The sequence below is a fragment of the Camelus ferus genome, chromosome 16 (genome assembly GCF_009834535.1).
Source record: "Camelus ferus isolate YT-003-E chromosome 16, BCGSAC_Cfer_1.0, whole genome shotgun sequence".
Classification (NCBI taxonomy): Eukaryota; Metazoa; Chordata; class Mammalia; order Artiodactyla; family Camelidae; genus Camelus; species Camelus ferus.
The window spans coordinates 18,159,956-18,181,407 of NC_045711.1; the positions used below are offsets into that span (position 1 = coordinate 18,159,956).

At 57.5% G+C, this 21,452-nt stretch overlaps 1 protein-coding gene across 1 annotated transcript; it reads left to right on the forward strand.

Moving 5' to 3' along the window:
* Positions 1-768: 768 nt before the first annotated feature.
* LOC102517827 (multidrug and toxin extrusion protein 2) lies at positions 769-20,524 on the forward strand. Its single transcript, XM_032498944.1, is given in 18 exon segments — positions 769-973; positions 1,793-1,894; positions 2,130-2,198; positions 2,815-2,963; positions 3,584-3,626; positions 5,927-5,971; positions 6,140-6,166; positions 6,168-6,238; positions 6,696-6,793; positions 7,702-7,815; positions 8,408-8,475; positions 9,343-9,451; positions 9,984-10,059; positions 10,422-10,491; positions 18,033-18,165; positions 18,237-18,331; positions 19,361-19,445; positions 20,000-20,524. Coding segments are annotated over 18 exon segments (1,698 nt in total). The 5' UTR covers positions 769-850; the 3' UTR covers positions 20,221-20,524.
* The last annotated feature ends 928 nt before the right edge of the window (positions 20,525-21,452 follow it).

The window sequence follows — 21,452 nt, forward strand, 5'->3', positions numbered from 1 at the left end:
AAAAAGGCTGGAGGCGCAGTGGTTTACAAGTCGACCTCCGGGCGCACCGGGAGGCCCCCCAGTGCAGGAGGAGCCCCAAAGCCCCGTGCCCGGTGGGAGCGCGGCGCTGGTGGAAGGTCCGGAATCCCTAGGTCCCGCTTTGGTTCCTGACCAGGCCTGAAAGGGGCGTCGGGAAGCCTCCCCGGGAGCAGTAGGAAGTCGTGAGTTCACATCGGAACAGTTCCGGGGGCTGTTTGTGGGCCTGGACTTGGAGGACTCTCAGCCGAGGCCCTGCCCTCTGGACGATGAGCTGACCTCGAGCTGCCCAGCACCGCGGGGACCCCAGGGACATCCTGACCCCACGTGGTGAAGCTGCTGCAGACCCGTGCACTGAATGCCTTCTGGTTGGAGGGGCAGAGAGCATTTGCCCCTCGTTAGAATGGGCCCTGGGTCCCTGCCCCTCCTGCCATTGGCCCCTGGCTGGAACCCTGGCTCTGTTGCTGCATCTCTGAGTCTCCATTTCTTCATCTGTGAAGTGGGAGTCCTGGAGGCCCTTGTGTGCTGAGGTGTAAGGCACCCAGCACCTCAGCCCTGCCCCACACCTTTTCCTCCCGGGCCTTTGCCGCTGAAACCCCGGGAAGAGGTCAGCCTAATTGACTGCCGGGGGCCCAGGGCTCTGTCCTGTCCTCCCTGGCGCTGGGGCCAATGGGCTAGGCGGCAGGACTGCAGGGCCCGTCCCACAGGTGGCCGTGGAGGCCCCTCCTCCGGCCCCTTACTCATTAGCCAGGCTGCAGGGTGACCCGGGCCAGCTGAGCGAGGCCGGCCGAAGGAGCTGCTCAGGCGTGGAGGGCAGCTGGTGGCGGGGCTTGGAATGGACAGTCTGCCAGACACGGTCCCCCCAGACCAAGGGCGCCTCTGCCCTGCCCTCCGCAGGCTGGTCCCTGTGGGCTTCGGGGCTGAGGCGTGGACACTCTTTGTCCTTTCCGGACCCCTGGTAAGGAGGCGGGGTTGGGGGACCGGCTGCCGTCCAGGCACGACGCAGGGGGCCGGGGCACTCACAGGCTTCCCCAGAGACCCCCCCCCCCACCTTGACCAGGTCCGGGTGGTGCCAGGGGCCGACCCCTAGAGCCTGGTGATGCAGAACAGCTGTCCCGGGACAGTCCCTGGGTGCAGGGGGGTCTGGCCTCCCTCAGCAGCTGGCGGTCCCCCACAGAAGAAGCAAGCAGTGTCCTTCAGAAGCCCACGGGAAGTCTGGTCCACTGATGCAAGGAGCCTGGGGGTCTCCCTACGGGGCGTTTGTAGGGGACGGGGGGCCTCTGCCTGTTTTGTTTCCAAAGGAAAAGTGGTTTTTGGTACTTTTTTTTTTATGACCGTAAGGACTAATGTGTGCTTCCTGTAAGAGTTTCAGACAAAACAAAAAGTTAGAAGAAACTTTATTTCTAATCCCACCACCTGGGCGGGGCCGTTCCTAAGGCTTTGGTGTGTGCGAGTCCCTCTTGGTTGGCGGCCTGACGAGACGGCCACAGCAGCCACATCCCGAGCGTGCCCGCTCCAGCCTCTGCGCTGGGTGCGCCTCACGCAGGGAAACTGGGGCTCAGGTTGACGTGGCTGCTGCCGGGGGCGGGGGCAGGGCCTCCGCCACATGCTCGCTTCTCTGCTGGGGCGACTCCCTGGTGGCTGCGAGGGGCTTTTGCGGGTCTTGAGCTTGGCCCCACAGGACCTGGAGAGCCTCCTGTGTGGGTCGGGGTATGGGGTGTGCTGGCAGCTGGGACAAGACCGGGCAGGTCCCTTGACCCCGGCCACCGGCCTCCAGTTCCTCTTCCAGATGCTGAACTTCATGATCTACGTCGTGAGCTCCATGTTCTGCGGGCACCTAGGCAAGGTGGAGCTGGCAGCGGTGACCCTCTCAGTGGCCGTGAGTACAGCCGGGCCTGCAGGGACCTCTCCCTTGGGCTCCTGGGAGAAGACACAGCCTTGAGACCTGCCAACTGCAGTCACAGCCGGACCTCAGGGCCTCACACACTGCAGGCACCCAGCGTGTACAGGCAGGGCCTGGCCAGGAGGGTCTCTGGGTGCTGAGTGGCCCCTCAGGTGCAGGGTTCCCCCTCGGCTCCACCTGACAGCCTGTGTTTTCTCCCATGTGGCTCCAGTTTGTTAATGTCTGTGGAGTTTCCATCGGATTCGGCTTGTCCTCGGCCTGTGACACCTTGATGTCCCAGGTAGGTGGGTGTCCAGGAGCTGGGCAGGGGCAGAGCCAGTCCCTCAGCTGCTGCAGAAGCGGCAGGGCTGGTGGCCCACCGAAGCCGTCTCAGTGTCCCTGGATGTGGGAGCCTGTCGGTAGGCTGCTGGGGGCAGTGGGGGTTGGACAGGAGAGCTGTCCAGGAGAGCTCACCCCCGAGGACCACGTGCCGTCAGGGACCAGACCCTCCCCTTGAAAGTAGTCTGGGCAGATGGGCAAGAGTGTCATGGGAGGGAGGACAGCCCCTGACCTTGGGTGTCCATGCTGAGGGTGCACGGATGGGGCCTCCCACCCCTGGAGGCCCACAGCCCAGCGGGGCTCAGGGCCCGGGGGTTCCGGGCTCAGGGAGGGTCTGGGACCTGGGCTTGGCCCTGGCTCCCTCTCACCCCAGGGAGACTTAGCTCTTGAGCCCCTGTGGCCTGGGCAGCGCCTCCCATGTCGGGTGTCGTTGGAGGACAGGCTGAGCCCACGCGGAGGAAGCCGCTGGGTGTGATGGAGGGGCCGCCCAGCACGGCGCAGGCACAGCCTAGCCTGGCTCACAGAGGGCGGGGGAGGCAGGTGCCAGGGCGCAGACGGCCTGCCCGGCTGTTTTCCAGAGCTTCGGCAGCCCCAACAAGAAGCACGTGGGGGTCATCCTGCAGAGGGGCGTGCTGGTGCTGCTGCTCTGCTGCCTCCCCTGCTGGGCGCTCTTCCTCAACACCCAGCACATCCTGCTGCTCTTCAGGCAGGACCCGGCCGTGTCCAGGTGCCAGACTGCCCCCCACGGGACCCCGGGGACCCCCTCCCCTCCGCCCCCAGCTTCTCCAGGGCGGAGCTGTCACAAGCCCATCTCCTCTGGGGACGTTTCCGTGGTTTGGGGATTCTCCCGCACAGCCTGCTGCTCTAGCTGTGACCAGCAGGGGGCAGGCAAGCGACCAGTTTTAATTGAGGAGGAAAATCAGGGATCGGCAGGGTGCTTGCAGCCGGGGCCTGTGGCTGGGGCCTGGCGGGTGCTTCTGAAGAAGGGAAGTGCGCACCACCCTGCGCTCCAGGCAGGAGAAGGGGCTGGGCTGACGTCTGATGAGTTAGATGGCTTGTTACTACATCTTGTTCTTTCTTAATACGATACAGCCTTTCCCCCCTTACAAACCGCTGGGTTCCCCAGCCCAGAGGCCACGTGGTGGGGTCCCTGGGCCCCGCCTCCTGGCACCTTCCTCGCACACGGCAGCAGTGCCCTGCCTGCTGAGGCTCCACTTGTCTTGGCCAAGGCCTTCGGGGTGAAGCCTCTCCTCAAACCTGGGGTACCCAAGGTGTCCCTGGGGCGGCCGCCCAGCCCCCAGCCGCGGGGCGCAGGCTGGGCCGCTCAGAGCTGTGGTTGTCGCGCAGGCTGACCCAGGAGTACGTGCAGATTTACATCCCGGCGCTCCCGGTAAGTGCCTGTGTCTGCTGGGGTGCTCACACTCCCCTGGGTTCTGGCTTGTTGCCTTTCCCCCCATCAGCTGGGGAAGCCATCAGCCCCCATGCCAGTGACTGGAGAAAAGTTCCTGTTCAGGTCGGTGCAGTTATTGAACGTATAAAAAGCAGCATAACACATTTTTCTGATTAGAAAACTGTTTACTGGAGAAATTCTGGAACGCATAGGGAAGAAAAAGCTCAACTTTCCTGTAACTCTACCACCCAGAGGGAACGCAAGTGAATGTCTCTCTGGGGTTATGTCTGTTCGTAAACACACAGGCACACGTGCAGTTTGAAACGGGGCCGTGTGTGTAGGCTGTTTTATAATCTTCTTCCCTTTCAAACATGTCGTTAGTCTCTGCATGTGATTCAATAGGGAAATCTTTGTGAACGTCTGCAATGACTTCCTCGCGATGCGCCATCGGAATTGGAGATGCTCTGTCCGTGGTTCTTGACCCCAGTCTGTCCCAGTGCTGCCCCCGCCAACTACGCCCTCTTCAGCACAGACTATTACGAACATTTCTTTCCGATTAGAGATGCTGTTTCCTCGCTCATCTTATTGCTGACTGGAGTTGAGCGTTGTTTCTTGCGTTTATCGATCACTTGTCCTGTTTCTGTGAACTGGCCACATCCCTCGCTTGTTTTAGTGGAGTAATCTTTTAATTGTTATCACTCTTGTCAAACGATACCTCAGCCCTTTGTCATGTACGTCACAAACGTTTTCCAGCCCTTCACTTGTCTTTCAATTTTGGGTATTTCTGGCCTGGAGGATTTTCAGTGCGGACACGACAGACCCTTAGACCCCACCCTTGATGGTGTCTGAGCTCAAAACCACTTAACCCGTCGCAAGATTATAGACACGTTTGCCTGCATTTTCTTTGAACCCTTCTGTGCATTTAAGACTTTCATCTTTCTAACAAACTTTTTCTAAGACTATTGAATATTCTCTCCTTCCTCTATTTATTGGCAAGAGGTCCTTGATTTTTTTCTAACGGAGGGACTGGGGATTAAACCCTGGACCGCGTGCGTGCTAAGCACGTGCTCTACCCCTGAGCTGTACCCCTGCCTCTTAATTTATTACACACTGAGCAAGCAGCACATATCTTCAGACTGGTTTCTGGGACTTCTGGCCCGAAGCAGTGGTCTGCACATCCACCCTGAGTCCGTGCTGCACTGTTTGACTTGCTGGTGCTGAGTGGCAAGTTACCACGTGGCGGGGCTGTGTCTCCACCAGGGCTCACCTTCCCACCTCTGACACCCCCGTGTCCTCCACAGCACAGCCCTGGGCACGGAGCTCTTGAGGGGGGAGCTGGGAAGGGAGGGGCTGGGGTGGATGCCCCGAGGGGACACCAGGCCTGGCAGGGTGAGCCCAGCCACACCGTCCTGTCTGTCAGGCCAGTGCCATTAGCCCTTTGGGGCCCAGCCAGCTCCAGATTTCTCCTGTATCAGTGGAAGCGCCCGGAAAGTCTGGTCTTCTCCTCCGTGCCTTTGACTCCTCAGACCAAGCGACAGTATCTTATCAGACGAGACCACTGGGGCTGCGTCGGGGAAACAAGTTATCCCTGCGGCAACTCCTTTATCAGATAAACAAAGTCCCTCCCAGACAGTCGATAAAGTAGTAATAATGATGATAGTAACGACCAGTGACCCTCACATAACGTTCACCTGACTCCTGGAACATTTAAAAGTGCCAGGTACTGTTTTAAAATCACTTTGCGATGTTAGCGTCGCATATATATGTACGAATGAATATTAAGCACACACACGCTATTACCCCCTTTATAGATGAGGCAACTGAGGCACAGAGAGGCTAAGTAACTTGCCTAAGACCACACAGCTCACAAGAGGCAGGGCCAGTGTCTGAACCAGGCTCCTGGATCCCGATCCCTGACGAGAGGTGGTGGGCTGAGGGGGCGGCGGGGCAGGGGCGCAGGCCCTGGGCCAGGCTTTGATGGAGGACAGGAAAGGCGACCCCGACACACACAGGCACACATGCCCTCTGTCCTCCACAGACCCACCGCTCTGTCCCCAGCACCCACCTCCAGGTTCTTGTCTCTGCCGCTGAAGCCGCCCTCTCCCTGCCTCCCTCCCTGCCGCTGGTCCCCTCCCCAGGGCCTCCCTGGCCAGAGTCAGCACCCAGCCCGCCTGCGGCGCGGCGTCCCTGACACTCTGGCCAAGCGGTTGCCCTAAACTCATCTGAGAAACGTCTGTTCCTGCTGGTTGGGTGTTGTGTTGGTAGCTGTTGATTTGTGTGCGTGTTTTTATTTTATACAGGTGAATTTTCTTTACGGCCTGCTGGCAAAATACTTGCAAAATCAGGTACAGGTCCCTGTTCTGGGGGAGGGGGCCCCTGGGGTCCCTCTGCTATTCCCCTCCGGACCTCTGCAAGGAGCTGTGTGTCCCCAGCCCCTGTCCAACCCCCCGGGTGCCCAGCGAGCCCCCCTGGCCCCGACCCCAGGTAGTGAGGCCGGTTCTCACCCATTTCAGGGCGTCGTCTGGCCCCAGGTCCTCAGCAGGCATCGTGGGCAACTGTGTTAATGGCCTGGCCAACTACATCCTGGTTTCTGTGCTGGGCTGGGGGGTCAGGTGAGCCCTGGGGCTGGTGGGCTGCAGGGGCCGGGCCGGGCCGGGCCGGGAGCACGGCCCACTAAGCACCACCCCTGAGCGGGCAGGCGGGTCACTGTCATGGCCTTACCCATGACAAGGACAGTGGGGGTGGCCCTTGCCATCCAGAAGTGGGGGCTGCTGGACCCTCAGGTTCTGGGGACTCCCCACCAAGGGGATGGGAGAGGTGCCACAGCCCCTGGGCTGGTCTTCCAGGAGAGGCCGAGAGTGGGAACCTGGCAGGTGGCCCCCAGGACACTGGAGGAATGATGCCAGGACCCTGGTGGCTCCTGGATGAGGCTGGTTCGGGATGGGGTTGCGGATCAAGCCATGCCTGTGCCCCTGTGTCCCTCCTCCCCGTGCCCCCGACTCCAGCAGAGGAGTCCCCTTCTGAAGGGGGCCGTCCTTCCACCCAGCCCTGCTCTCCCTCCTCCTCCAGGGGCTCTGCTTACGCCAACATCTTCTCCCAGTTTGCCCAGACCGCCTTCCTCTTCCTCCACATCGTCGTGAAGAAGCTGCACCGGGAGACGTGGGCAGGTGCAGGGGTCAAGTGAGCGTGGGGTGGCTGGGCCCCCAGGAGGGCCCTGGGGACTACTTTGCAGGTGGGGGCCCAGCTGGAGTCCGCTGGAGGAGCCTGTCCCAGGCGCACCTCCACTTCCCTCGGGGCCCCTCCACTTGGCTGCACCCCTCTGCAGCCCCTCCCTCAAAGGCCCAGGTCTCCCCACCCAGTGTGTGGGCACAGTGGACCCATGCCCAGGGAGCTTTCTGGCAGGCTCCCTGGTCTCAGGGTGGAGTAATAACACGGGCAGAATCCTAGGTGGGAGCAGTGGACCACATTCCTTATCTCAGATGACACCTTATCTGCCCCTTTTATTTACGGAGAGGAAGCATAGACTGAGTTTAAGTCATTTGCCCCAAATGCCAGAGCTGGTGTATGGTGGGGCCTGGACGCGGACCTTCCCCCAGGCTCGGGCTGCAAGCTTTCAGCCCCTGACACCCAACCCTGAGAGCGGGGCCTCCGCCTCCAGGCATTTCAGGAACAGCTCTCCTGGTCTGGGGCGGAGACGTGGGCGGGGAGGCCCTGTGTTTGCATAGCCCTACTTGCCTTGCGAAACCTGGCGTCCTCGGTGTCATGCCACCCACTCCACAACCCTTCGGGGAGGGGGGCAAAGATGAGAACTGAAATTTTCCGATGAGGAGATGGGGCCCAGAAGGGGCAGGGTAGTTGCCCAAGGCTCTGCAGTGTCCCAGGCTCCCAGCCCCAGCCATCCAGGCGCCAGCCCGGCAGCCTCCTCGCCCCCGACCCGACCCTGCCAGCACCTGAGCGGCTGGCCTGCCCCCTGTGAGCACCCTGCGAGCTGCCAAGGTGGAGGGGGCAGGGCCTGGGGTTGGTGGTGGGTGGGCGCAGGGTGGCCAGCTGCTCAGCGGGGGGCCTCTGCTCCTAGGCTGGTCCAGCCAGTGCCTGCAGGACTGGGGCCCTTTCTTCTCGCTGGCTGTGCCCAGCATGCTCATGACCTGCATCGAGTGGTGGGCCTACGAGATCGGCAGCTTCCTCATGGGTACGTGGAAGCGCAGGGAACCGCCTGGGCAGCCCTCTCCCCAGGGTGGGCCACTCACCCGCCCGGCCGTCTCCCCACCAGGCTGTGGGCTCCCAGGAGGCAGGCCTGGGCCCCGCACTGCCCGGCGTAGGCCTGGCACTGAGTGGGCGCTGCTGGCATGTGAGCAGGTGCAGGGCGTCACCTGGACGTCTGTGCTCATCAGCACTCTCGGCACAGAGTCCAAAAAGTCAGGGCTGAGTGGCTGGGAGAGACCTTGCTGTCCACCCCGACCCCCATTTACAGATGAGAAAATTGAGCCCCAAGCCCAAGAGAGACCGTCAGAGTCACACCCTGGCAGGGCTGAGACCCGAACTCAGGCTCCCTGAGCTTGGTCCGGACTCCCCCTCCCTCGCTGTGCCCCCCACACACAGGAAAGACCTGACCCTGACCACACGGGGAGCGGCCTGCGGGAAGTTTCACAGCAACGGGGCAGGTCTTCCCCGAAGGCTGAGGCCAAGCAGGAACTTTTCTTGGAAACTGTTTGCCCCTTGGCCCCAGAGTGAGGGGCGTCCTGTCTGCGCAGGGCCGTCTGCTCACCGTGTGCTCCCCGCAGGCCTGCTCAGCGTGCTGGACCTCTCTGCCCAGGCTGTCATCTATGAAGTGGCCACTGTCACCTACATGGTGAGGCTCCTTGGGGGCGCTTCCCCGGCTCACCCCTCACCCAGCCCCCTGATGGCCTGGGGGTCTTGGGGTGGGGAGACTGTCCCCACAAAGGCTGCCTGTCTCCTGAGGACCCCTGTGCCCAGGAGGCCCAGGCCCTGCCAGACCCCTGCACGTGTCCCATGGCCGCTCTGCCGAGGGTAGCACTGAACCCACGATGCTCACATTTTTTTCTTTTTGAATGAATTAGCACAGTTTCAAATTGGGAGATTTCACACCACACCCCGGACATGTGAAAAATGGGACATCCCGCGTGGCAGCGAGCCCACGTCCCTGCACGGCTGGCTGCTGGGCTTTGGGGGACAGCGCCCCTCACACGGTGTCTCCTCGCCTCCACGGAGTGCCCACAGCCCCCCCTCCCCAGAGGTGTGGGTTGTCCCGCGTCACCGTCCCGTGTGTGTCTGCCAGCCTCTGGGGCACGCAGTCTGTGGCCCCAGCTTTAAGCAAGGGAGTCACAAAACTCTACGTGGACAAAACTGATTTATGAGGCGATTCTTATTTTTACAAATGGTTTCCACGGAACCTTTTTTTCCCTTGCAGGCAGCTTTTCTGGCATGCTTGAGACCACATTCACCTCTTTAAAATGCATTTAGTCATGAGTTTTTGGCAACGCCTTGATTTTGGTTGCAAGGCCAGTCTGCCTGTGATGTCTGACGGAACAGTGGGGGTGGGTTCGGCTGGAACCCCCAGCCACATCTCCCAGCCTCAGGCCTCACCACCCGTCCCCAGCAGTCACAAACACCCCGTCTCCTCCTGCCGCCTTCCTTGCTCTTGGCCCAGGGGCGGGTGGGGTCTCCGCCGACAGCACCGTCTTGTCTCTGATCCCAGATTCCTATGGGCCTCAGCATCGCCGTCTGCGTCCGAGTGGGGACGGCCCTGGGAGCCGCAGATACGGTGCAAGCCAAGCGGTCAGCTGTCTCGGGCCTCCTCTGCGTAGGTGGGTGGGTCGCGGCCTTCCAGACCCTTTTGCTCCACCTGCCATGGGGCCCAGAGCAGCCCATCGGATGGGCCGCACATGCGTCTCCCGCCTGCTGGGCCTCTTCCCGCTCCTCCCCTGCCGCAGGTGCTGGGCTGTCAGTTTCCATCACTTAGTGTGACCCTGGGGGGGGGGCGAGCTTGCCCTCCCCGCATCCCCAGAAGCCCGAGCCCTGCCTGCCCGACCCCGCGCCTGCCTCTGCCCTCTGAGGCTGACAGATCGGAGCCGCCCGTGTGGAGAGCAGAGCTGTCGGGCTTCGCCCCGGGGGCTGGCTTGAAACACAGGTCACAGAGCCCCGCCCGGCCGTTTCTGATTCAGTGGGCTGGGATGGGGCCTGAGAACCTGTCTTCCCAAGCAGCTCCCAGGGGATGCTGGTGCTCTGCAAAAGCATTTTCTGCGTGGTCCTTCCTGCGGGGCCACAAACGAGGGCCCTAGTGCAGGTGAATGCGGGGCTCGGCTGGCCCTCCACGGCGACGCCTTTTGTCTCCTGCAGTCGGCACCACACTGCTCGTGGGGACCCTGCTGAGCGCCCTGAGAGGGCAGCTGGGGCACATCTTCACCAGTGACGAGTAGGTGAACGTCCTCTCCCCTCACTTCGGGGGGATGCCGGGCGCGTCCCTGCTGGTCCTCAGAGACCGGTCGCAGGCCTGGCTCCCTGGCTGCGCTCCCACTGCGGGGAAGCCAGCGTCTCGTCCCTGGGCCGGGGCCTCCACCCCTGGCCTGACCATAGACAAGGCGCCTGTCGAAGGGCGGTGCACAGCTGCGGGGGCTCCCGTGGGTGAAGAGTGTCGTTCGGGTTGGCGCGGGGTGACCACCTTTACTCCGAAAGCTGGGGGGAGCGGCGGGACAGAAGGGCCTTTGTGAAGGGGCTCTGCGGGCGTGGGTGTGGCTCGGCTCCCCGCGGGAACGCTCTCTCCCGTGTCTCCCACAGAGACGTCGTCGCCCTGGTGAACAAGGTCTTGCCGCTCTACGTCGTCTTCCACCTGTTTGAGGCCGTCTGTGTGAGTCCCACTCTGAGCCCCGAGCTCGCGGGCCGCCCGAGGCTGGTCAGGGCCGGGGGCATTAGCCCGGCAGTGCACAGAAAGGGCTGACCCTAGAGTAAGTGCCCAAAGCACCTGCCCATCTGGGTCTGTTATTACTCAAGGCAATGACCCGGCTTCTCCTCTGCGATGCCAGCAACTCAGAGACACCGGCAGTTTGGCCAGATGCTAAACGCTCGCCGTGTGTAAGTCCACGGACCCTCTCCTCCCTGCCTCCTTGGGAGCCGGGGCCTCGGCGCTGACCCAGGCCCCTCCCGGTCAGGAGCAGCCACGCCAGGTGCAGCGCAAAGGGGCGTTTCTGAGGGCTGAGTCAAGCCCGGGTACAGGAAGGCTGCCTTTCTGCCCCTCTGGTCGCTCGAGGACAGGCCTCAGTGAGTGCAGTGGGAACTGGGTGAATTCTTCAAGGCAGGACCTTAAAAAAGCAAACACTAGGGTCTCTTTTGGTAAGCAGGACTTGAAGTCCTGCCTTCTGCTTGACATCTCGGGTCGCGTGAGCTCCCCAGGCAGGTACCCCTGGTGTTAAGTCCACATCTCCGCGTGGAGTGTGTCTTCACCAGCACAGAACGCAGAGGCAGAACCCCTGCCAAGGACTGCGGTCAGCTCCTGTGAAAAGCAGTAACCCCGCGGGAGAGGTGGTGTTCACGGAGGGATCTTCCAGCAGTCCCAGTGCGCCCTGTCCCTGTCGCCGTGTGCTCTGGGGCTGGCCTTGCAGCCTCCCGGGCTCTCGGAAGGCAGCGTGCCTGGAGCGCACTTCTGATCCTGTGCTCCAGGCTGGGCTTTGTCATCAGAGCCTTACCTTCTAACGCAGAGCATTCAAGCAGCTGCCTTACGGATTCTGTTCCTGCTTTCGTCCCAGGACACTCTTGTTAAGGACACTAGTATTACTTTTTCTCAAGCTCTGACTTTTTCTCAAGCTTCCTCAGGCTGCAGCTGAGAACTTCCTCCTGCAACTTCAGGTGTTGGGGGAGCTTCGCCCCTCTGCCCGCTCCCAGGGCAGCTTCTCGGTGCGCCCTCTGCCCACCGGGCGGCACGGAAGCCACTCTGCAGCTCGTGGTTGTGAGGGGCGTGGTGCCTTCTGTGTCTGTCTCCTCCTGGCTTTCCTCCCGGCTACGTTATTCTTCATTTATGCTTCCCATGGACCTAATCTTTATATTTTTAATACCGTTCTTGAGTTAGAATTTACATGCCATAAAATTCCCTTATTTTATTTATCAAAAAAATTAGGAGGGGGAGGTAATTAGGTTTACTTATTTATTTATTTATTTATTTATTTATACTTTTTAAAATGGAGGAACTAGGGGTTGAGCCCAGGACCCTGTGCATGCATGCTAATTAAGCACATGCTTTACCACTGAGCTATATCCTCATCTTCAGTGCAGAATTCAGTCATTTTACAGAAATACGTACTCGTGCAGCCAGCACTGCGGCCCCCTTGTAGAGTACTCTCCTCACCGCCCCCCCCCCCCGCCCCAGTCCCCTGGTGCCTGCCCTGCCCCCAGCCCCTGCTCCCGCGGCCGGAGCGGCAGTGCCCTGATCTGCCCTCTGCCAGCGGGAACTTGCTGTTTGTGAACACTGCACAGCAACGCGGTCTTCTGGATCTGGTTTCTTTCACTTAGCGTAATGTTTTGGAGGTTCCTGCACGTCGTAACATTTTTTGGGACTTCATTCCTTTTCGTGGCTGAGCAACAGCGCATTGTGTGGCTCTGGCATGTCTGTCTCCCCGCTGGTCCGTCACGGGCCATCTGAGCTGTTTTGGGCATTGGCTTTTGTGGCTACGAGCTGCTGGGAGTGCTCCCGGACAAGCCACCGTGTGCACGTGGGTTCTCATTCCTCTTGGCAGAAGCCTAGGGATTGAGGTGTCAGGTTTAAGGGTGAGTTTATGTTTAACTTTCTAAGAAGCCACCGAACTTTTCCCAAGTGGCTGGCTCATTTGGCGCTCCCTCCGGCAACAGGACGAGGATTCCAGCGTCTCCGCTTCCTCGCCAGGTCCTGGTAGTGCTTGTCTTCAAACTTTTTTTTCTTGAGAGACGTTCGACCTTATTAGTAATCAGTAACATTCAAATTAAAGCAATACTATATATCATTTAATTCCCATTAGAGTGGCGAAAATTAAGAAGTGCAACAAAATTAAATGCTGGTGCTGATGTAGCGCATGAATGTTATATGTATATGTTGTATTATATACATTGTTTATAAGTTATGTAAACACTATGTTACAACTTGGCGTTGTCAGGTAAAGTTGACAACAGGCCTGCGTTATTGCCATTGGGGTATATGCTCTTTTTTTTTTTTCCTTTAAACACCTTCATTGTGGTGTGGTCCCTGTACAGCAAACTGCATTTATTTCAAATGTGCAGTTTGATGAATTTTGATTGATGTATACGTCTTAAGACTTTTTAAAAATAGATTTTAAGAGCAGTTTTAGGTTTATAGAAAAGTTGAGAAAATATGGGGCTCTCATAAGCCCCCCCTTCCTCCCCTCGTTTCCCCTGCTGTTCACATCTTGTGTTAGTGCAGCACGTTTAAGCTGATGAAAGAACATTGATACATCATTGTTGAGCAGAGTCCGCAGTCCACGTTGGGGTTCACTCCTGGTGTGTGTTCTGGGGGTTTTGACAAATGGGCAACGACAGGTACGCACTGTTTCAGTGTCACACGAGTAATTTTCCTGCCATAGGAGTCGTCTGCTCCACCTGCTCATTCCTCCCCTTCCCCCGGTGTCGCCCCTCCCGCAGCCCAGCCATCACTGACCTAACTGTCCCTCCCGATGTCTTACAGTTGGAGTTGCACAACGTGTTGCCTTTCAGATTGGCTCCCTTCGCTGAGTAAGCTCCCTCCGCTGGGTCTTCCAACGGCTCCTGTCTTTTTAGCGCCGATACTTCATGGTCTGGATTTACCGCAGGTCGTCCACTCACATGCGGAAGGGCGCTGTGTTTGCTTCCAGCTGGCAATTATGAATGAAGCTCTGAACGCTATTGTGCAGGGTTTCATGCAGACATAGTTCTCAGCTCTTCCCGCCACCGCCTGGGTGTGCGATCGCTGACTAGTGTGGAAATACTGCGTTTAGCTTTGTAGGAATCCGCCCCACGGCCTCCCGAAGTGGCTGCGCCGTTCATCAGCAGCCAGTGACAATTCCCGTTTCCCGTCATCCTCGCCAGAACGCGGTGTCATCAGTGTCTCAGATTTGAGTCCTCCTCCTCAGCGTGTGGTGGTGCCTCACTGCCGTTTTGGTTTGTAATTTCCTGGTGACGAGTAACGTGTAGCATCTTTGCCTGCCCTTAGTTGCCACAGGGACACCTTCTTCGGCGAGCCGCCTGTTCAGAGCTGTTGCCATTTTAATGTCGGGTTGCTGTCTCACTGTTGCGTGTGAAGCACTTTCCTGTGCTTTGGATACCAGTCCTTTATCACTGTGCGTTTCGCCAAGATTCCTCTCCCAGTCCGTGGCTTGGCTTTTCGTCTTCGTGCTGGTGTCTTTCACAGAGCAGCTGTCGTCTGCTTTTAGTGACGTCCAGTTTGACAGTTTCTTCTCTCACAGCACATGTGTTTGGTGCCATGTCTAGAAAGTCATCACCAGGCCCGAGCCGCCTAGATTCTTCTCCTGTGTTGTCGTCTAAGGTTCATCTCACTTTCTTTGTGAAGGGTGTGTGGTCTGTGTCTGTATGTGTTTTGACTGACTTAATGGAGGGACTGGGGATTGAACCCAGGACCTCGTGCAGGCCAAGCACGTGCTCTACCCCTGAGCTACACGGCCCTTCCTGACCCTATTTCCAATTAAGGACACATTCTCATCTTCTGGGGGATAGAATTCAACCCATGACAGCCATCTTCTTAGTGCCGAGTTGTCAGAATTCCTCTCCATGCAAGTCCTTGTGGGACACATGATCTGCAAGCCTGGGCTGCGGCTGGACGTTCATGTCTTGTCTTTTGAGCTGCAAAGGCTTGCGCTTCTCTGCAGCCCAGCTTCCCAGTTTCTTCTCCTTTATGGCTCACGCCCTGGCTGACGTCCAGGGTCACAGAGATCTCCTGCGGGTGAGTGTCAGGCCCTAGACTCCGCTGTGGCTCGCTGTGGCGCATCTCTGTGTGAGGCGTGAGGTAAAGGGTCTAAGTTACTTTTTCTGCTTACGGACATCTGTTCTTGGTGGGTGAGAGGTCAGCCTCTCCCCAGTGAATTTTCTTGGCATGTTGGTCAAAAGTCAGTTGCTCATAAATGAAGTGGTTTATCCCGAGATGCGCAGTGCGGTCCCGGTGTTACACCCCTGTCCTGTGCCAACACCTCCACGGCTGTATGGTGAGCTTGGAATCAGGAGGTGTAAATCTTCAGCTTGGTTCTCTATCCTTCGATTTCTTTTTCTCTCCTAGGTCCTTTGCGCTTCCGTATGTACTTTAGAGTCAGCTTGTTAATTTCCACTCAAAGGCCTGCTGGGGTTTGAAAGAAACTGTGTTGAGTCTGTAGAGCACTGTGGGGAGAGCTGTCGTCTCAGCACTGAGGCCTCCAGTTCGTGGACGCCGAGCATCTCTCCAGCTGTCTAGATCTTTTTAAATTTACCTCAGCCATGTTTTGTAGTCTTCAATGGACAAATCTCGCCCAATTTTTGTTAAATTTATCCCAGAATACTTTGTTCTTTTGGATGCTATTTGGAATGTATCTCTTTTCTTAAAAATTTCTTTTTTGGGTTGGTCGTTGCAAGTTTATAAAAATGCTGTTGGTCTGTATTTACTGATCTTCTATCCTGTGCCCTTGTTGAACTCATTCTAGTAGGTTTTTGGTGTGTGGATTCCTTAAGATTTTCTACACGGAGGACCATGTCATTTACTTCTCCTTTCCATCTGGCCAGAACCTCCCGTACAGCATTGACAAGAAGTGGCAAGAGCCCGTCTTTGCCTCGTTCCCGAGGCTGGGGGAGGGCACTCCGTCTTTCAGCATAAAGACGTCATCTGTAGATCTTCTGTAAATGCCCCTTAGCAGGTCAAGGAAGGGCCCTCCTACCCCTATTTGTTGTTAACATTTTCTAATGAATGTGCAGGATTTTGTCTAATGTTTCTTCATATCTACTGAGATAGCCCCGTGGTTTCTCTCCTTTACGCTGTTAAAATGGTGTAATTACATTAACTGACTTTCAGATGTTACACCTTGCGTTCCTGGGATACTCCCCTTGACCTTGGTATATACCTTTCTTTTCTGTACATTTCTGAATCTGGTTTGCTAATATTTTGTTAAAGATTTTTGCATTTAAGAAACAGACTCACAGACACAGAAAACAAATTTACAGCTATCCAAGGGAGAAGGGGGTTGGGGAGGGATAAATTAGGAGTTTGGGATTAGCAGACACAAACTACTATATATAAAATAAACAAGGTCCTACTGTACAGCACAGGGAACTATACTTAATATCCTATAATCAACCATAATGTAAAAAATATGAAAAAGAATATATGTATATACATGTACATGACTGAATCGTTTTGCTGTACACCAGAAAGTAACACATTGTAAATCACCTATACTTCAGTTGAAAAGAGATTCTGTGTTTACGTTCGTGAGGGACACGGGTCTGTGTTGTAGCCTCTCCCAGTGCTGCTCTGAGCCGGCGCTGGCTCCCGGGCAACGCCGCACTCGCACAGGGACTCTGCGTGCTCCCTCCCACACGTGTTGAGCTTGGGAAGGCCTGGGATGATTTCTTCCTTAAATATTTGATAGAATTCGCCAGTGGAGCCATCTGGCCCTGGACTTTTGTCAGAAGATTTAAAATTAAATTCATTTATTTACTTGTTACAGGTCTATTCACTTTCTGTTTCCTGTTGGGTCAGTTTTAGTGATTTGTGTCTTTCTGCGGATTTGTTCACTTGAACTAACCTGTCTGAACCTTTGGCGTGAAGTTGCTCCCAACCTTCCCTTACAGCCCTCTTCTTCGCGGTCAGGAGGAACGCCCCTTCCTTACTCCTGATTTTGGTAATTCGTGTCTTCACTTTCCTGTTTTCCTGGCCTTATTTTTACCAAGGTCAAATCTTGAGTGTTTTTCAGCTTTGCGGCTCTTACCAAAGACCTGGATCTTTTGGTCTCCTGGGCTTCCTTTGTTGCTCCCTGTTGTCTGTGTCCACCACTGTCACTGTGACCACCACTCCCACCTGCCCGCTGCTTTATTTAGGAGTAGTTTGCTCTGTTCGACTGGTTTCCTAGGATGGAATGCGAGGCTGCCGAGCCAAGTCCTTCCTTCTTTCCTAGTGCAGGCATGTAAAGCTACACATTTCCCTCTGAGGATTGCTTTAGCTACATCTAATAAATTTTGACACGTTTTTCCATTCGAGACATTTAAAACTTTCTCTCGTGATTTATTTTTTGACTCGTGGGTTTAGAAGTGCTGTTCAATGTCCAAATACTGGAGTGTTCCCGGATTCCTTTCTGGTAGGCTTCTCTAATCTAACTCTGTTGTGGTCAGAGAGCACATTTTGGATGAAGTCAGTCTTCCTGAACGTGCCGAGACCTGGCTGTGAACTAGGACAGGCCCGCCCCGAGAGCACCCCTTCCCCAAGGACTGCTGCTTTGTTCAGTGACTCACGTGGACTGTTTCTGTGAATCCTGCCTCCTCCACAGACTGCAGCTGCTGTCTCTGCCCGTTTTTGTATTTTGCTTTTTTTCTTGTTTTTATTTTTAAATGTAGCTTCCTAAGGGGTCACCCCTAGGTCTGCATAGCTCAGTGTTCAGCCGATTACTGGGAGTTATGTTCAGGCAACTTGACAGCTGGTAGGGCTTCCATTCTCTGCCGAAGGATCCAGGTGTGGGCTGGGGCACATTCAGAGTCTGGCCCTGCTTTTTTTTTTTTTTTTTTTTTTTTTTGAGAATAGGAAAGGAGTTTATTAGGGGTTTGTTGCTATGGCAACAGTGGGCCACAGAGATGAGAGGTGCCTTTGTGAGCCCTAAGGGCCAGTTTAAGACGGTCCTGGATCATCCAAGTGGCCCAGTGTACACACAAGGGTCCTGAGAAGTGAGGGGCAGGCAGTGGGGGGCTGTGATGACAGAATCAAGGGTTCAGAGCAATGCCTTTGCTGTTTGGGGCCCACAAGCCAGGAACTGGCAGCTCCAGAAGCTGGAAGAGGCCGAGGAGCAGACCCCCCGGGGGCCTCCAGAAGGAACCTTTAGCGCAGGGAGCCCCCTTCAGCCTTCTCGTCTCAGGACTGTGAAGTCATACACGTGTGTTGTTTGAAGCCGCTGGTTTGCCGTAACTTGCTGCAGCAGCTGCGGGCGAGCAGCGCGCACACTCTGTGAAGGTCGTCCGAGTTCCCGGCCGGAGGGTGGGTGGCCCCCAGCCTCACCTCCCTCCCAGACCGGGCTCCAGGGCCACTCTTGTGTAGCTGGGCAAGTGGGCCCGGCCCCAGCCCCTCAGAGGGAAGGGGGACGAGGGCACGGCCCAGTTCCAGCGCCACGGGCGCGAATGAGACCCGGTGGCGAGACCCCTGTCAGTCTCATCGTCACCAACCCCTCGCCCCGTCTGCCTCCCCCACAGTGTGTCTACGGCGGGGTCCTGCGGGGAACAGGCAGGCAGGCCTTCGGGGCCATCGTGAACGCTGTCATGTACTACGTTATCGGCCTCCCGCTGGGCATCGTGCTGACCTTCGTGGCTGAGATGGGAATCACCGGTACGTGGCGTGCAGGGAGGGGGCGAGGCCGAGCGGTCGCTGGACACTGCCATTGTCACCTTGTCCTGCAGGCCTCTGGCTGGGCATGCTGGCCTCTGTCCTCCTGGCCGCGGCTGCCTTCGTCACCTACGCTGCCCGGATGGACTGGAAGCAGGCTGCAGAGGAGGTGAGGGGCCGCTCCCCAGGAGGCCTGGGGCCCCGGCAGAGACCTGCGGTGGGAGGTGGGGGCGTGGGGGAGCCACAGAGGGGCTGGACCCCAGACGCTGCCAGCTCCAGTTACAAAGAGAAACCGCGCCAGACACTGTCCCTGGCCACGCCCGCCGGGGAAGACCAAGCAGGCAAGGGGCTCCGTCGTACTCGTCTGAACGCAGGTGAGCCCCGAGGGTGCGCCCCGACTGGAAGGTGTGATGACGCCACCCTGTCCGCCATCCTCTCGGAAGAACTTTTCAAACAGGGCAGGCTGGTGTTTGCTTCCCAGACACAGAAAGGGCACAGCCCAGTCTCAAGGCTGAGCCCGAAAGGGGGTTCTTAGACCCCAAGTCGCAGGGGATGGTTTTGCCCTCGCACGTGGATCAAGCTCTCTTGGCATCTGAGACAACGGATAGATGCAGATTTAAAACAGCACCGGTGTGAGGCCCGCTGGGAACACAGGCAGACCTTGTATTGCCCCACAGATGCCGCGCTCTTTGTAAACTGGAGGTTTGTCGCGACCCTGTGTTAGGCAAGTTTGCGGTGCCACTTCCCCAACACGTCAGCTCATTTCCCGTCTGTGTCGCATTTGGCTGATTCTTACGACACTTCAGGCTTTTCCAGTATCGCTGCGCCCTTTATGGCGATGTGTGATCGCGGATCTCTGACGTTACTATTGCAAAAACGTACCTCCCACTGAAGGTGCAGCGATGGTTAGTCAAGTATTTTTTAACGAAGGCACGTACAATACTTTCTAGACACAATGCTGTTGCACACTTAACACAGGAGGGAGCAAACCTAACTTCAAGATGCCCTGGGAAACCGGAAATGCACGTGACTTGCTGTATCGTGACGTGCGCCTTTGTGCGGTGGCCTGGAGCCTCCGAGGCTGCCCGTGTGTGGACATGGCCTGTGTTAGCCTGCAGGGCTTCACAGGCAGGCGTGGCTGCGGCCAGGGCTGGACGGGAGGCGGCTGGCTAAACCAGGCATGCTCTTCCTCCTTTAGGCTCAGAAGCACGTGGGGCTGCCCCCACCTAGTGCCGAGAGCACGGCCCCTGGGCCTGGGCCCGAGAAAGCTGTCGCGTCTTCAGGTAACACCTCTGCTGGGATTGCCCCTGGCTGCCCTGAACCATGCGAGCCCCAAGCTGCCTTTCTTCCTCTGCGCATGACAGTGACGTCTGTGCTAATCAGACAGGCACCTCTGGTGTGGACCCAGGGCCTTGGTGATCAAGTGCTGGCCGGGCTCAGGGCTCTGCTGCCCCAAGGCCCTCAGTCATCTCAGTGACCTCCTCTCGTCACCGGCTGTGCCCTGGCCCGTGCAGTAAGGGGCCCGCTGACTCTGGGAGCTTAAACTGTCGCGAGGGAACGTGGGCGGCAGATCGACCGAGCAGCTAACACATGCTCTGGAGTCATGGGTGAAGGCTGCCTTCGATGCATCACCAGGCAGATCCCTTCCTCACTGATTGCTTTATCTGTTCACCAGACTGACAGTTTAGGGTGCCTTCCCATGGCACCCCTCCTCTGAGCCTGCTGTGGGGAAAAGGAAGGCCTTTCCCAGCATGAGGCGCGGCGTCCACTGAGGGTCGCACAGCTGGGCTGTTGAGTGTGGCCGCATGGCTGAGCTCGTGCCTCTGTGCCTCTGCAGTGGCTTCGGGCAGCTGCCTGGGTGTGACCCTGACGACATACTCCAGGCCCGGGTGCCAGCTGGACCTCTTCAGGACTCCGGAAGCCGCCCAGGCCCTTGCAGCCCCTGCCAGCAGGCTGCCAGCCAAACAGCTGGCCCTGCGCCGGGGGGCTGCTCTGGGGGCAGCGCTGGCCACACTGATCATGGGGCTGCTCGTCAGGGCCCTGACCGCCAGGCCCTAGCAAACAGCTCCAGATGAAAGGAAGGAGGGCGGCCGCCCCCACCCAACACCCCCGGGCCCTGACACAGGGGCTGGGGGCAGGCGGGCCCTCGGACCCCTCCGCAGGAGCAGACCTCTGCCGGCGCCTGTGTGGCATGTGCACTGAGGCCGGCAGACCTGCCCTCCTCCTCTGGCTTGGACTGCCCGCAGGACATCAGCACGGGCACCGGACACTCCTGGGGTCCTAGTGTTACTCACTAACGTAAATGGCTTCAAATCAAAATTGCAAACGCCACTGTTACATTAAAAATACGTATTTCCAGGCAGTCTGCCACCCTGGTCTGGTCACAGCCTCTGCGAAGCTCTGCCTACGGGGCCGGCGGGGCCAGCGGGGCCAGCGCACGCCGCCCAGTTCGCTGTGACCCTGTGCGTCCTGCCCCTGCACCCATGGGTCCGGGCCTTCACCTTTGCTCCAGTTCTGTTGCATTTTCCCTTGTCACAGGCCTTGAGAAACACCTGTTTACAGTAGCGATGATAGAAACAAGGGCATTTGGCTGTAGCCCCAGGATGGAATCTGAGGCTGATCCAAATCCTAGGATGCTCGAGGCTGGGACTGGTGACTTCAGGCAGTGGGGGCAGTCCCTTCAGTGTCCATAGCTTATAGCTTTTCACTATACACATTCACTAAACACTTCCTGATTGCGGCAGGAGGAGAAAAGGAAGCAGAGTGCAACCCCAGCACTGAAGAGTCAGTAGCGTGGACCCAGCCCCAGGCCCCGCCCACAGGCAGAGAGGCCTGTGTCCTTGTCAGCAACACACCTTAGTGAGCGTGTGCACTTCAGGGACAGAGCAGACAAGCCATGCCGTGTGTTCTAAGGTTGACAGGCACTGAGGAAAAGGGACTCCCTGCTCAAGTGCACTCAGCAGACAACACACGGGAGCTCCTCAGTTATAGACCCCGACTTGTGACGTGCCGGTGTGCTTCACAAACCCCTGCAAGACGGGGTCGGTGCCGGGGCCAGCTTGTGTGTGGGATCTTACGGGCCTGGTGTCCTTGCATGCGTTTACAGGAACACTTGTTTTAGAGCAGCAGATGGGAAAGAAAGAGTTGTAAAAAACCTATTTACTATATAGATAACTTAAAAAAACTCCACAAATAACTAAGTAAATCTTGTGAAAATCTTCTTGGCTAAGAATTTAAAATGAGAACGCATATTTTAAAGTTGACCAATAGATAAAGGCAAAAAATGGATT